The 15,289-nt window shown below is 34.5% G+C and overlaps 1 protein-coding gene across 2 annotated transcripts in view; it reads left to right on the top strand.

Moving 5' to 3' along the window:
* The window catches only part of LOC120331545 (uncharacterized), a 37,201-nt gene extending 22,470 nt beyond the window's left edge, over positions 1–14,731 (top strand). Inside the window, exons 1-4 of one of the 2 annotated variants that reach the window (XM_078113648.1) lie at positions 1,235–2,692; positions 5,285–5,448; positions 7,763–7,950; positions 9,615–14,731. In XM_078113648.1, coding sequence (XP_077969774.1) covers positions 1,291–2,692; positions 5,285–5,448; positions 7,763–7,950; positions 9,615–9,699 — 1,839 coding nt within the window. In that variant the 5' untranslated portion in view covers positions 1,235–1,290 and the 3' untranslated portion in view covers positions 9,700–14,731. Of the gene's footprint in view, positions 1–1,234; positions 2,693–5,284; positions 5,449–7,762; positions 7,951–9,614 lie in introns of those variants that run through there. The other variant, XM_078113649.1, reaches the window with a different exon arrangement.
* Positions 14,732–15,289: the final 558 nt, after the last annotated feature.

The following is a 15,289-nucleotide window of genomic DNA, read 5'->3' on the forward strand; positions in this document are numbered from 1 at the left end:
TCCTTACTTATTGCAAAAAAGATCTGTGTTTTCTAGTTATAAAGATTTTGAGGAAATGCCATTCCAGAGACTTTAAAACAATATAATTGTTGTGACTGGAGAAAATGGAATGGCATTTTCTTCAGTCGCAATATTTAATGTACCGTAATTGCAGACTGAGTTGGGGACCATTTCCGCTTTCATGATACATAATATAGCTTGGGAAGACTATTCTAATCTATCATATTATATTGTGTAAAAAGTCCTGATGGGAGAGTTGTACGTAACCATAGGCAGTTTCTAAGCAATTGAACATTCTGGGTTTATATCCAAAGTTGAAAATAATAATAACAACTTGGAGTGAAAGGTCAGAATCAGACTGTTGCAAATGTTGAGATTTTTGCAATACTGCGCTATGCTGCATTTGAAACTGAGTAATGAATGCAGTTATATTGTTATCCGATCAGTATGTTGGGCGATGGCAGTTCGGTTGGAATACCGTTATCAGCTTATGCAATTGACTCTAAGCTAATGCGGAGTATTAGCAGAGTATGTTCATACATCATACGTTTGTTTTTATTAATCATTTTATTGCCTATTAAATGGTGTCGAAATAAAATTATACTTATAATGTGACAAATAGTAGTATAGCCAAATTTTGTTGACCTTCGATGAACCAGTTGAATCCATTATTTTGTTTTAAGACAAGTGGCTTATAGATAGCAATCCTTACTTATTGCAAAAAAGATCTGTGTTTTCTAGTTATAAAGATTTTGAGGAAATGCCATTCCAGAGACTTTAAAACAATATAATTGTTGTGACTGGAGAAAATGGAATGGCATTTTCTTCAGTCGCAATATTTAATGTACCGTAATTGCAGACTGAGTTGGGGACCATTTCCGCTTTCATGATACATAATATAGCTTGGGAAGACTATTCTAATCTATCATATTATATTGTGTAAAAAGTCCTGATGGGAGAGTTGTACGTAACCATAGGCAGTTTCTAAGCAATTGAACATTCTGGGTTTATATCCAATGTTGAAAATAATAATAACAACTTGGAGGTCACATGTTTGTTATGGCGAGATTTCTCATTTGTTAATTTCTCTAGGAATTCAGACCACCAACTTTATAGTATTATGCTGACATGAGCAATTCATCTATTATGTTCAATAATAAAATGTAGTTTGGATTTGGAAGATTAACCACAGCCGTTAACCACAGTGGTTAACGAAATGTATTATCTTTATGCAGGCATTAGGATTGTTATATTTAGTTACTGATCTGAGTAAGGTTGAGCTGACTGATCATGAATGAAGATTACATTAAACAAACAAATTCAACCCAAGGCGGTTTGCTTATGACAGCACTTGATAGCTTGAGAGAACAAAATATTCTCTGCGATTTTGATGTCAAAGTTGGTGACAAATCCTTCCGTGCTCATCGCTGTGTCTTGGCAGCCTCATCAGAATACTTTAAAGCGATGTTTACGAGCGAAATGAAGGAATCTCGTGATGGTTTTATCAATATGAAGGATGTCGATCACAATGGGATTTCCCAATGTATAGAATTTATGTATAAAGGAGTAGGAAATTTGAAAATGGAGTACGTTCAACAAATCCTACAAGCTTCCAACCTGTTACAAATGGTTGGCTTGACAAACTTTTGCTTCCATTACTTGAAAACCAATCTCTCTCAAACCAATTGTCTTTCTGTCATCAATTTGGCTCAAGCGTACGATCGTCATGATATAAAAGAACAAGCAGAACAGGTGCTGATCACTAATTTCAAATCAGTAATTTCCTCTGAGATGTTCTTGTTCATTATTAAGCCAGATCTCCTGCGTTACATAAAAGTTTCAAATGCGAGTTATCAAACATCATGGCAAGCTATGATAACATGGGCAAGAGCAAAAAATGAAGATGCAGAGAGATGTTTTGCCGATCTTGTTACAGTCATCAATATCCAGACTTATCCTTTCAAATTTCTTCTGGAGACTGTGTTGGAAGAACCACTGGTGAAAAGTAATGATATTGCGAAGAATTCAGTCATCACTGCATTATTCTCTGATGTCAAGAATCTTGAGATTGACAACTGCTTCATCCTGAAAAATCTGGCTGAAACTAATCAAGCTACCAACCTAAATGCTGTGAAGGAAGTGATGAATCAATTCCTGGAAGCAAATTTTGAACAAATCATTGAGAAAAAAGAGTTCTGTGATATCAGCAAGGATGACATCATAAGGATTTACAAATCCCCAAATACAAAATATTCGTCCGAGACTATCAAATGGCACGGAGCTCTTAGATGGATAAAGCACGATATTCAAAAGAGGAAAAAAAATTTTCAAGATTTGTTCGGCCTCCTTGATCTTCAAAAATTTCCTCTTCAATTCTTGGAACAAACGATCCGCTCTGAGACTTTGGTCAGAGATTCTCGTAAATGTTACGATATTCTTATGGATGAATTATTTTCTCGAGCAAGGAAGAAGTCGTCTTCAATGGATCTTTCCCCTCAGCAAGCAGCACCTTCAGAAACTAGAGTCGAAACAGAAACGTACCAAGCCCAGCAATTAACAGTTGGAGCTACAAGTACTAGAGATGAAAATACAGAAACTTTCTTTGGCAATACTTCATCAAGTAGCCACAAGTCTAGGAATGTCCAAGAACCACAGATGGGAGCAGTGGGTGGATACAGAAGTGACACATCAGGTACAATCTCTTGCATTTGTGTTTCATAGCGTAGATCAGTGGTTTCCAAACTTTTATTTTCGCGACCCTAATTTTCATAAAATCAAAGTCTACAGATACTTGCGACCCCACAACTGGAAACGTACCTGTACCTGTATATCAACTGTAAGTAGACGTTGACGGTGAACATTCGTTCAAAAAATATATGATTGTGTCCGGCAATGCGCCGGAAAACGGGAAAACCTCAGAAGATTTGATAACACATGGAATCGTATGAAAACCACGGTATAACAATCTCTCAGATCCAGGGGCGGACACTTTCCATAATTTTGGGGGTGCGAACTTGGATCGCTAGCAAAAAACACCATGCCGTGTATCGTTTTGTAACAATAACCATTCGGTGTCATTCTCTTGCGTATTAGAATGCCATTTCACTACTCATATATCGAGTACCTACTACCTAGGCTGATTTGCTTGGACACGGAACTTGCGCGTCACTAAACCTATCCCTTGAATTTGGCGAAAATTACCTCACGGTTCTTCCTGAGAAACAGAAACGACAAACTTGAGGAGTCGTATTTGGGTATTGTTTTAATTCTCAGTTTTGCATAAAGCGCACCAATGCCGTTTCGTAAAATTAAAATGTCAAACAAGGTAACAAATTATTGTGCGAAATTTTTCCAAGGAATCGTTATTTGATCAGTAGAATTGCCATTATTGCCATTGAGTTATTAAATCATCATTTGAATTCAAAATAACATTCAGGATTCACGCAAAGACTTTGCAGGGTTTTTATTTATTATTTAATACGAAAACAAACAGGCACAATAGAATAGTGAAATCATAAGAAGGTCAACCATCGTCTTCATAAATACCCGCATTCCGGTGTCAGAAATAATAACATTGTTTACTTAAAATTGGGACAGTTATTAATTTGCAAAAGATGACAAGAAAGATCAGAGCCGGCGCAAAAAATAAAAAACCGGAATAAAAACTAGAATTCAAGCCTTGATAGTCGTCTTTAACATATGTCGCCGATATGAAAGCATATGTCTCCCAGCAATATAAAACCAAACTCAGACATTCGCCCTTACGTAAGTATTGGTGCTTGTGAAAAAAACAGGGTGAAAATCGTATTTTATTTTTGTTGCCATTTGCTCATTAAACAAGTAATTGTGAATTATATAATTGTTAGGTTATAATAAAATTTAGTCTAAAAAATATATATTCGTCAAAAGGATGGTTTGTTACTATAGTTTAGTGAAGCGTCGCGGGCTGAATTATAGTGCTCCGCGGGCCGGATTCGTAGGACCGTAGGTTGCCGACCCCTGATGTATCACATATTTTAAGTGCCTTTATTATGCTAGGACTTGTGGTTTTGTGTTCGACTGCTCGGAGCAATTCAAAATTCTGTATGAAACGTCTAAATACGTAATATTGCAATATGAAAATGTTCACTCTTATGTGAAGGCGGTGTGGACAAAACACGTAGCCTACTTGTAGATTTTAGACAAGTGCGCGAACTAACAAAGCGCTTTCGCAACGGATCGAAACCTAAAAGTTAATAATTACTCGATCAAGACTCTGCCTGTCAATCAATACCATACTTGTCAAACACATAATTAAGGTCCAATCGCCGGATAAAACAATTTGCATTGTATTTTCGGTAACCAAGCGGCTACACTGGTACAAAATCACAAACCAAAATAATTTCTCGCAGCCTGGCAAAAATCCGATTCGCGTAACATCGGGTCAACTACTCATTGGAATGTAACATGATAAAAAAAGGAGAATATTATTGGTGCTGTACCATTGTCACTCGATTATATTTACTAATACCGGTTCCTGCCGACCAGCTGGAAAGGTACCGCATGAAAGTTTCACAGAGCAATTTTGACGAGGTATTGCTGAAAAATCCGAAGTTAGGCACTTTTACGGTATCTGCGGACCAGTACAAATTTGATTTTCCAACTTTCAAATCCTAGTTACTTGTGTACGCATGTTTGGAAAAAATCAGGCGACCTCGTAAAATCTTGGGGTCGCGACCCACAGTTTGGGAACCACTGTCGTAGATAACTAAAGTGAGCACTGAGCATTAAATCACTATTGATTGTTTATATCTGGCTTATTGTTTTATAATTCTGAACTTTGTGATATTTCATGGAAAACATAAATACTGGTTCAATATTTACCATAATTAGGAAAATGGGTGACTTCCACTTCGCTCGAGTTTCCGGTATTTATGATTAAAAAGTAACGAGGTTGAAAAAAAATTCCACACCCACCACCTCACCCAGGGTGTAAAAGATTGCGGAGGCAATGCCTTCCAAATAATAGTAGCTTCTTAGATATCAGTGACTGCTTGTACAGGGCTTTGTTAGAAGCGAAGGTGTATTTAGGCGTCGTATAAAAAAATTTGATACTGCTCAAATCCAAAAGCATTAGTAAAATATAATTTCCAACTTGAGTTTAGTAATGGGCATGGGGGCTTAGGGATTTCGTGGATTTAAAAATTACAAAAAAGTTGTTCGTTAATGTATTATATAATATCACAATATGTATAATTTGAATCCTGCCTAATCCTTTTCACTAAAATAATTTTTCAATTTACAGAATCTCAGTCTTCAAGTCAAGCTACTTCATCTGGTCTAAGAATCATCAACCAACAACCACTTGGTGGAAGAATGTCAATGGAAGAGTTGCCTGAAGAACTGCCAGGATATAGATGGGGAGGCACTTATGCCATCACTTACTCATTCTCTGCTGGAAGTCTGAATGTGAGTCATGTAATGAATTCAGTTGGTTGAATATTTCCCTGCTGGAAGTCTGAATGTGAGTCATGTAATGAATTCAGTTGGTTGAATATTAAATTATGTATTCACTGGAACCAAGATTCTTGTTGTATTAATTTACATTGATTCTATGCTTAACATTAAATCTTCCAAATACAGTTTTTCTGCCCCCAAATAGCAATTGAATTCTGATTAGACTTTTGTTATTATATTGTTCATTTTAAACAGGGCACAAGCAACCGCTAATGCATAATAAGCTATTATTTTTGGATGGAATGTAATTTTTTTGTTTCGGAATTGCCTACTCAAGTTATTATATCCTGGATAAGGCAGTGGGCATGGGACTTGAACTTGGAACCTTCGAATTATGATCCAACATAGCTAAGTCCAATGCTATAACCACAAGGCCATCACAACACCTCAGTGCTAAGATGTTCTAGAAATTTTTTCCGATGTTTCTAGAAAGCTTTTTTTTATATTGGTTTAATGGCCCCTTGCAGAATTTACCTCTACCAGTGCTGATGTCCAAAATAAATGAATATATTCACAATTGTTTATATTACATAGAGCAAATTCTTGATTTGAGGTTTTCATTTCAAAATTTGTCTTTTAAAGCATCTGATTATTGGAGAAATCGTATGACTTTCTTTAAAATCTGACATTGCAAATTGCAAAAATCAATCCAAGCTGTGTTTATATCAGTTATTCTGCATTACTGAATTAAATTTCCACATCTGTAATTGTACAGTGATTTTCACAGACTCTTGTTGGACATGGCTCAATTTAAAATATATTTAATATTGAAAGAAAATATTATTTAAGAATTTATATGAAATAGTAAATTAGGTTTGGTATTTCATTTTGGCAATAATCTTCATAATTTCTCTTAAGCCTGATAGTTTTGTCCGACTATAAGATTCCAAACGCCTAAAATGACAAACTTACCATATGAATTTTTTCTATGAAACGTTTGTCATGTCTTTTGTTCCAAACAAGGCTATGTATGAGCAGCCACTGATACGCAAGGCACTACTATTTATTGTAGAACTGAAATCTTCCTGGTTGCATTGCCACCTAATTTATCTTACACTCCTACCTATTTCTTTATACACTGAGTAATGTGCTTGAATCCAAGATTTTTACCCTGTGATGCCAACGTAGTTTGGCTACTTCTCCTAACATTAATCTTCAAATCCCAAATCGACGATCTCACCAACGATGTATATAAATTGGCAAGCAATGCTCTGCCTGAAAAAATGTTGGTCGTTTAGTTTTTTCATAAATGACCTCTTACATACCAGTGGATTTTTTGTGTATCAGTAATATGTTAGTGTCATCATATTCTAACTCTGCTCCCAATAATAGATATATTATGTTTGATTTCTTTCTTGAAAAATTAAAACTTTTTTTAATAAATTATGTGAAGGCAACTCTGAACAAGGTGCCACTGATTCTATGTTTTCTGAGGTTTTTTTCTTGTTTGCACCGGAAAAAAAATATAAAATGTAAAATATTTTTGGTTCCAATGTGTGCCCTTCTCAATTGGAAATCAAATTTTTTGATAGGCAATGTTTAGCGAAATAGATTCCAATTGTCAATTTGGATATTGCTTTAGGCCGGGGGTCGGCAACCTTTTGTCACTTGCGGGCCAAAATTAAGGGATGCAAGTCATTGGCGGGCCACACATATTTTTAGAAAGTTGAAAACCGAACGGATGATACTTCTTACAATAAAAATCAAGCAGTGATACTTGTCACGAATAAAATATAGGTTTATTTCCTCATTGCATTGCATCTATAAAACATTCCATTTGAATATTTTCTGCGCCATTGAACACTTTGCACTTAGGATCAACTTTTCTGCATTTTGTTGTCATTTGTCCAATTATATATAAATTATAGGCTCATTTAACGAGTAATTGTGAATTATATACTTAAGTCTACACGTGTATCACAATAAATTTGTGACATAAAGAATATAATCATCAAAACAGCTGGATTTTTACTATAATTCAGTGAAGTGTCCGGCCGATAATTTGGCCCGCGGGTTGTAGGTTGCCGACCCCTGCTTTAGGCCTTAGCTTGTTTTCCGCCTTGTTCAGAGTGAGTATTTGAAAACATCCTATAAAAAGAATGATTTTGCAACTGTCTGCTTCTAAGGAATCATCATTTTTATTCGAAACGATCCTGAGTTGCAGAGATTTTAGTTTAAAGCTCAACATATGACCTGGTGTTTATATCAGTTTTAAATAATTATCAGAGATGGAAGTTGAATAACTTAGAGATGTTTATTTTTGCAGGGTGTTTCATATGAGGCAAAGAAGTTCACTGAATATTTGCCTTCTTCTCAATACCTCAGGAACTTGCTCCGGAAAGCATTCAATACAGGATTGCTCTTTAAGATTCAGATAATTGAAAGCAGCCGAGGAGAGATAATATGGAATGATGAAATTCCTCATAAGACTAACGAACTTGGAGGTCCAGATAAGTAAGTTTTCTGATTAGATATTCTAAAATATGCACAATTGTTATAAGGATTGACTGGGGCCCCAACTAAGTAATATCAAGTACAGATGTATTAAAAATTTAGTTTCAACAAAATTTGAGATTTAAAATGTGAATTGCAAAATTTAAAATTGGCGCTGCTCCGTAGTATGTGCAACAAGATGGCGGACACCTGAACATACTGTGTATCAGGTTAGGGTTAGGCCATAATTTTATTTCAATTATCCTTGTTTTATTTCGATTACGAGTTCGGGGACCAGCCAAGTGACTCCTGTAGTATTTGTACCTTCCTGAAGTTATGGCCTAACCCCAACCTGATACACATACTGTGTTCCGATGTCCGTCGTCTTGGTTCACATACTACAGGAGTACCTTAAAATAAACCAAATCAATATTTATTTTCCAAACTGACCTTCCATGCAAAGTTAGAAAAATGAACTTGCACATAAAAAGTCCTCTTGATTTCAAGCAACGTTTGGTTTTGTTTATACACAATTTTATACACCTTTCACTCTGAATATGGCTCTATTTAAGCAACCACAGCATCTATCAAATTTCAGTTGATGGGTGAGGGATGGCCAGGAAGCGTTTCTTCTATTCCTGATAAATATTGACCATGATTTGTCATGCTGTTGCAAAATGTTAGGGTGTATGTGACTGAGGGTAATTTCTTAGTAACAATCAGAATCAACCATTATGGTATTCAGGCTTGAATTGTCTGCAACATGACTGTAACCAGGTTCAACGACCAGCTGTTGTTTACTAGGTTTCTCTGTTGTCACATCTGTCATTGGAATTATGATTGCCCAATTTTGTAACTATTTGATCCGTATTCCAGTAACGACTAAATTTTCTGCTTCTCTGTTGTCAATGTTTCATTGGGCATCCAACATATAAATTATAGTTGCACTTACACTGCTTATTCTTAAAATTATATTATAAACGAGATCTTTGAGCTTTTATATATACGACGCTTATCCACACATTTTGCTGTGAACAAAGCCCTGTTTAAGCTTCCCCTGATATGTAGCAATATTTAAGAAGCTACTAATATTTGGCAGAACTAGTTTCTTCTTTGGTTCGGCATTGCCTCCCAATATTTTGGGTAGGGGGATGGCCACTAGATTTGAACAAAAGATATGCAGTTTGCGATGCCAATCCAATTAAGTTCAACGCTTCAACCATTATGCCATCGCGCATCATGAATATATATTTTATTCGGTGTTTTTACAACTTCGGTTTGATCAGTGCTCTGTTCAAGCAGACAATAAGACTTTGGGGAATTACTCGGTTTCAAAACTCTAAAATGACCAAATTCCCTTGCACCATGGATAAGGTGTTGGGCTTAGTGATTTTGATGTTTCATATTTTAGTACAGTATCAATGAAATCAAATACCTGAAAAAATTACCTGTTTAGACATTCATCCCTACCTACGAGTAAAGTTGACTTGACATTCTTTATACACATCAATATATTCAAATCTCACTCACACAGGCATCGCTAAGTTACGAATTTCTTAGTACTAAGGAGTCAAATATTTGTGACTTTCAGTGTTCTTTTATCGAACATTTTATTTTTTTCAGTTAATTGAAATCAGACTCATATGCAACTACCATTATCTCTCATGCAATCTAATCTTTTTCAGCAATGGATATCCTGATCGAGGCCATACCAAAAAGCTTCTTAAAGTATTGGAGGCGAAAGTAAATGAAGCAGGGATTGAATACTAACAATAGATGATCAACAATGGACGTTCAACACTACCCGGAAAATACTATATTAAAACTCATCCATTGATTTTGTAGTGTCATTATCAAGCATTTCATCAAGCCACTTATAAATATTATAAAGTTCGGTGAACTGCAATATCAGTCAGATTGACTCAGATATCTTCAAAGGACATTTTATATATCTGAAGGCAATTTTCAAGATATCTTTAAAGGACATTTTATATATCTCAAGGCAATTTTCAAGATATCTTTAAAGGACATTTTATATATCTCAAGGCAATTTTCAAGATATCTTTAAAGGACATTTTATATATCTAAAGGCAATTTTCAAGATATCTTTAAAGGACATTTTATATATCTCAAGGCAATTTTCAAGATATCTTTAAAGGACATTTTATATATCTCAAGGCAATTTTCAAGATATCTTTAAAGGACATTTTATATATCTCAAGGCAATTTTCAAGATATCTTTAAAGGACATTTTATATATCTCAAGGCAATTTTCAAGATATCTTTAAAGGACATTTTATATATCTCAAGGCAATTTTCAAGATATCTTTAAAGGACATTTTATATATCTCAAGGCAATTTTCAAGATATCTTTAAAGGACATTTTATATATCTCAAGGCAATTTTCAAGATAAAACAACAAACTTTGGGGGTTCAGTGATAAAAAATAAGTTCTTGTCATTACCGGAACAGACCCTAAATTGCCTGAATGGGGTGGAATATTCACCGGAACTACCTGTAGCTATCTTGTAAAACTTGTGTAGGAATTAAAGTCTGGAAGTCTGTGGATTTAAATACTTACAGTACATAATCAACAAATGACTTTGAACACTACGTGGACAATTTAATATTAGAACCCTGCATTGATTTTATACTGTCAATATCAAGCATTTTATCAGGCCACTTACAAAATATTATAAAGTTCAATGAACTGCAATATCAGTCAGACTCGTCCTTGCGTGTTTAAATCAAACTTTATTCTGTTAATTTGAGAATGATCAAGAATTGTATTTGTCAATATTTTTCTATTATGCTAATTGGTCAGAATTTTCAAAACCAACAATTTATTTTTTCTCAATTTTCCATCGATTTTGATCTGTTTTATCCTTTTATTATTAATCAACTACATGATAATTATGCATATATGTATATATTTCCTTATATTACATCTACTGTATGAACAAACTTTTAAATCAGTTCATCCTGATTGCTTAAGTTTCAGCTGCTTCTTTCAGTATTTTCTCTTATAGTAGGATTCTGTTATGTTGTTAAGCCTTTGAGTAAGGATGAGAAGATTCGGTCGGTCAGAGTTTACAAATCTGTAAGAGAGAATGAATGTTTTTATCACGCTCCTAGTATTCATTCTTTTATAGGTGAGCAAACATGTGCTCATTTGTGTTTCTTATTTTATTATTATTATTTCGTTTGTGAGGAAGGAAACACGTGCCTTTTCATATTTTAAGTTATCCACAATAATTTCGCTAAATTTATTAGACTCAAACTTTTGCTTATATGTGAATCTATTCATAGATTGATTTCCAGACTCAGGTATTGTTGTTATGCTGATTTGGGAGTCAAAATATACTTTGTTTGCATATTTGACCCGTTTTTATATATTTTATTCTACCACTGGTATTCAGTTCCATTTCAATTACGTTATCATTCTGGATAAAGATGTTTCAAGACTTTGCAAAAGTAAAGGAGCATTTTTATATTCATTGAAAAAAATGATGCTTTGAGTCAATTTTTTGAACAACTCTCACAAGTTTTACTCTAACTAACTCAGTGATTCCCAAACTGGAGTCCGCTGACCTTTTGGGTTCATGAAGCTCTTTGGAGGATCCGCTAAATAAATTTATTATGTGGCTTATAGCTTGAGATAATACAAGAATTAAGTGCTCAAATTTGCAAATACACACTTGTCGCCTTTTGCTGCTTTGTAATCAGTACTGGGGACACTGATTCTTTACATACTCTTTCTATCGTGCCGCCCCATTGTGATGTCATAGAGATGTGGGCCAGTGATAATTGCGATATATAAGTTTTGTATTGGTCTTGGCGAGAAGGCTAGTTGAGCCCTTTGTTATCAGCCCGGTTACGAAAATCTGATCTATGTTCAGATGTATCATGAATTTGCTTGGCAGGGGGAGCTGTAACCAACCAGATAATCCCACCATAATAGCCTCCATTAGTTTTTCCAATGCTTTTTTGTTGTAAACTATATTTTAGCGCTCCCTGTGTAATTATGATTTATCAAATATGTCAGTGGTTGTCACGGACCATAATGTCTGTGTACGGTATATATTTTTTATGTTTATATGCTTACATCTTATTCAATGCTGTTTTGTCTGGTCTGAGTATAGTGGTAACATCCGAATTTGTATTATAAGACTCCCGGCCACCCATTACATCTGCAGGAAAAAATATTTCTCTTTCGGCTATTAATGATCTGCAGTTTCGATCAGATTTTACTTGAGAAATTAAACATTAATTAAACAAAAATTTTCAAATACTCAACACTGTTGTTGAGTCTGTTTGGGAATACTGGTAATATATAAAAAAAATTTAAAATAATTTTTTTTCGAATTTTGACCAACATTTCATGTGTTTCCATTATTTTTCAAAGTTTCTTGTTCTTTAGTTCAGGGGTACCAGACAACAAAATCCTCCCTATTTTGATCCTATTAAGTTCAGTTTGACCAAAACACTCATCGTTCATCAATAACAAGCGAGTGTTGTCTGCTTGCTTTCTGGTGTATCAAATTATCTGCTTTAGAAATATTTTTTAGTTAATTTTATGAAACTTGAAAAGAATTGAGGAATGGATAATTTTGTAATTTTACACTTGTTCTGAGCAAGCGTATGGACAAGCAGTAACTTTTAAATACCGTGCATGTTTGAAAATATTAAGTCATTTGTGTTCAACACAGTTCTCTGTTTTTCTACTAGAAATGAGAAGAATATTCGCTGTTAAAGGCAGAGCTGTCGTATTGACCTATGATGTAGGTATATATATGTATATATTGATATATTTTTACTAGTCGCGCGGATTATCTTTTGACTTTTAAATCCATAGCCATAATTTCACTTGTATAAGTGAGAGTCATAATAAGTCAAAATTATCCAAAGTAAAACTTTTCAGCAGGAAACCTATCTTTTGAAAATTAAATTTTTCAACCTATTGTCAGGCTTAAAATTATTGTATTTTGCATCCTTTTGTAACTTTTTGTTGACTTTACTGGCCTGGTTATGAGATAAAATTCTGTTTTCTATTGAACATTTTCAATCATAATCAATTGAACTATTATAATAAGGTGCGTTGATAAAATGTGTTTTTGATTTTTCTCTTCTCATTCCATTTTGTTATAACTAGCCATTTTATACTTTTTTTGCATGAACATTTTAGCAATTTCTACTTTCCATTGCCTTTCAATTTCCAATCCAAAGTTTTCTTCAAAACAATTATTACTTCAATATTGCACACACTAATAGGCATTTCATCTCACCTTTCCATATCTTCGCATCATTCTGATATATGCAGGGGTGGCAGAAATTCACAATAATATACCACTTGTTGTGACTAGAGTGACAAATATGGACAATAAGTAATTAGTGTATAGTCCAATTTTATATCTATCTTTCTATTTTAGTATAAGCAATTTTCTTAACTATTATGCATTTTTTAATCATACTTGCTGCTTCAATCATATGTAGTTCCATGCTCTGCTTACGTTTTATCTGATATCATTCAAGTCTAACTCTTGCCACTGATAACATTGACTCATATTAGAAAGTTCAATTTAGTTTTTATGAAGAATTTTCACTCTTAACAAGGCCCTGTAGAAGCAGTCACTATTTTTGGAAGGAAATCTATCATATTTGGCAACCCTGTAAAAGTTGGGGGTTGAATCAGAGGTATTTAACCTACAATGCCGATATAGTTGGATCTTTGATACCCACTAGGCCAGTGGTTCTCACCCTTTTTTCTTTCGTGGCCCATTTTTGTTGCCAAAAAATTTTTGTGGCCCACTAACTTTTTATTGCAATGAGAAAAGTACAAGAAAATTAAAATGGACATTTTCACTTTAATAATTAGAATGAAAATTACCACTTAGTAGCAGAAACAGCATCGTCATTGATTGCTGCTACAATCAAAATTAACTATTGTGACATAAATAAAACTAGCATTCTTTGGCCCACCTCAAAGTCTTTGTGTGGTCCAGCTGTGGGTTGAGAACCAGCGCACTAGGTGAGCCATTTTTTCCCCGGGGTGCGTTTTTTGTCGTTGTTGGGGAGGAACTTGAATTTGCTGTAGTATTACTAATTTTCTTTAGTTTAATGGCAAGGCATGTAGTGTTTGTTTGAAAATATATTGTTGATAATTATCGCCAAAATTTTAACTGATCATTGCCACATTGCCGTTGATGTCCCCATTAAACACCCAGTAGCCCAAGGTCCACCTTAATTTAATCCTCGGACAATCGCTCTATCACTAGCTTTATAGCAAGATTTGTCGTTTCAAGGCCCAGTGAACTCGTCAGCAACGCCAATACGCGCTCAACTAGATTTATTTAATCGAATATATTTGGAATTCATTTTACCGTTGAAGCAAACTCAAGAGGGTCTATCTAAAATACGAAAAACAAAGCAGGTTAATTCTCTTTCACCCCTAATTGTGTTTCAATCATCTCGTTACTGTAAACGAATTAAGATGGTTGTCATTCTGACCTTCTATAAAATAAAATTGGTTAAAGCTGAGTCACGTTTAGGACTTTTAGTTTGATTGAAGTGCTGTAATCAAAAAACGATTACGGAACAGCTTGAATATATTACTGGACGAGGTCCAGTTGTTTAATGGCGAGTTCTTTAAGAACCAAATTGTGATTTTAAAATTGATTATATTGATATATTGATAAAATATTGGTTTTAACACAGTTTGCGAATGCCAGCTCGTAAAATACTCACAAAAGAAGTCAATGGTAGAAGTGCGGGGATGATTTTTCAGGCGTGAAAGTGTATTGTACATATCCATTATTAAATATAGACATCGACAATGATATTAATTGCCTCAGAAGAATTATGATTTTACTATACGAGACTTAATTATTTTAAGCATCTTTGGATTATTTGCGTTTAGAGTAGTGCTAAATAGAATTTTTCAGGCGTGAAAGAGTCAATTTATTTACGTCTAAATATCAGAAACACTAATAAAACTGATAAATACGGCATAAACAGAGTCAATAAGTCTGAGCGATCGCCTAAATGTCAATTTCGACGATACTGGGGAAACAATAACGGTCATCACCAAGGCGACTTCTAAAATACCAGAATCTTGATTTGAGGTTTAATGACATCATAAAGACAATTTATCAGCGTTATCCATAATGCATACCGCGACCACTGTGAAGCTAGTAGCAAACCTTCTTCTAATTTTGCGCAGCGGTGCGTATAATCTCGTTTTTGTGCTCATTGAAGGGTGATATGACAGTTTTGTGCTTATTGAAGGGTGATGGCGTAAAACATGGGCGAGTCCTAAATTCCACACAGAGAACAATGATTAAGTTTGTAGACAGGCTGTGGA

This window comes from Styela clava, chromosome 6, assembly GCF_964204865.1.
Source record: "Styela clava chromosome 6, kaStyClav1.hap1.2, whole genome shotgun sequence".
Classification (NCBI taxonomy): domain Eukaryota; kingdom Metazoa; phylum Chordata; class Ascidiacea; order Stolidobranchia; family Styelidae; genus Styela; species Styela clava.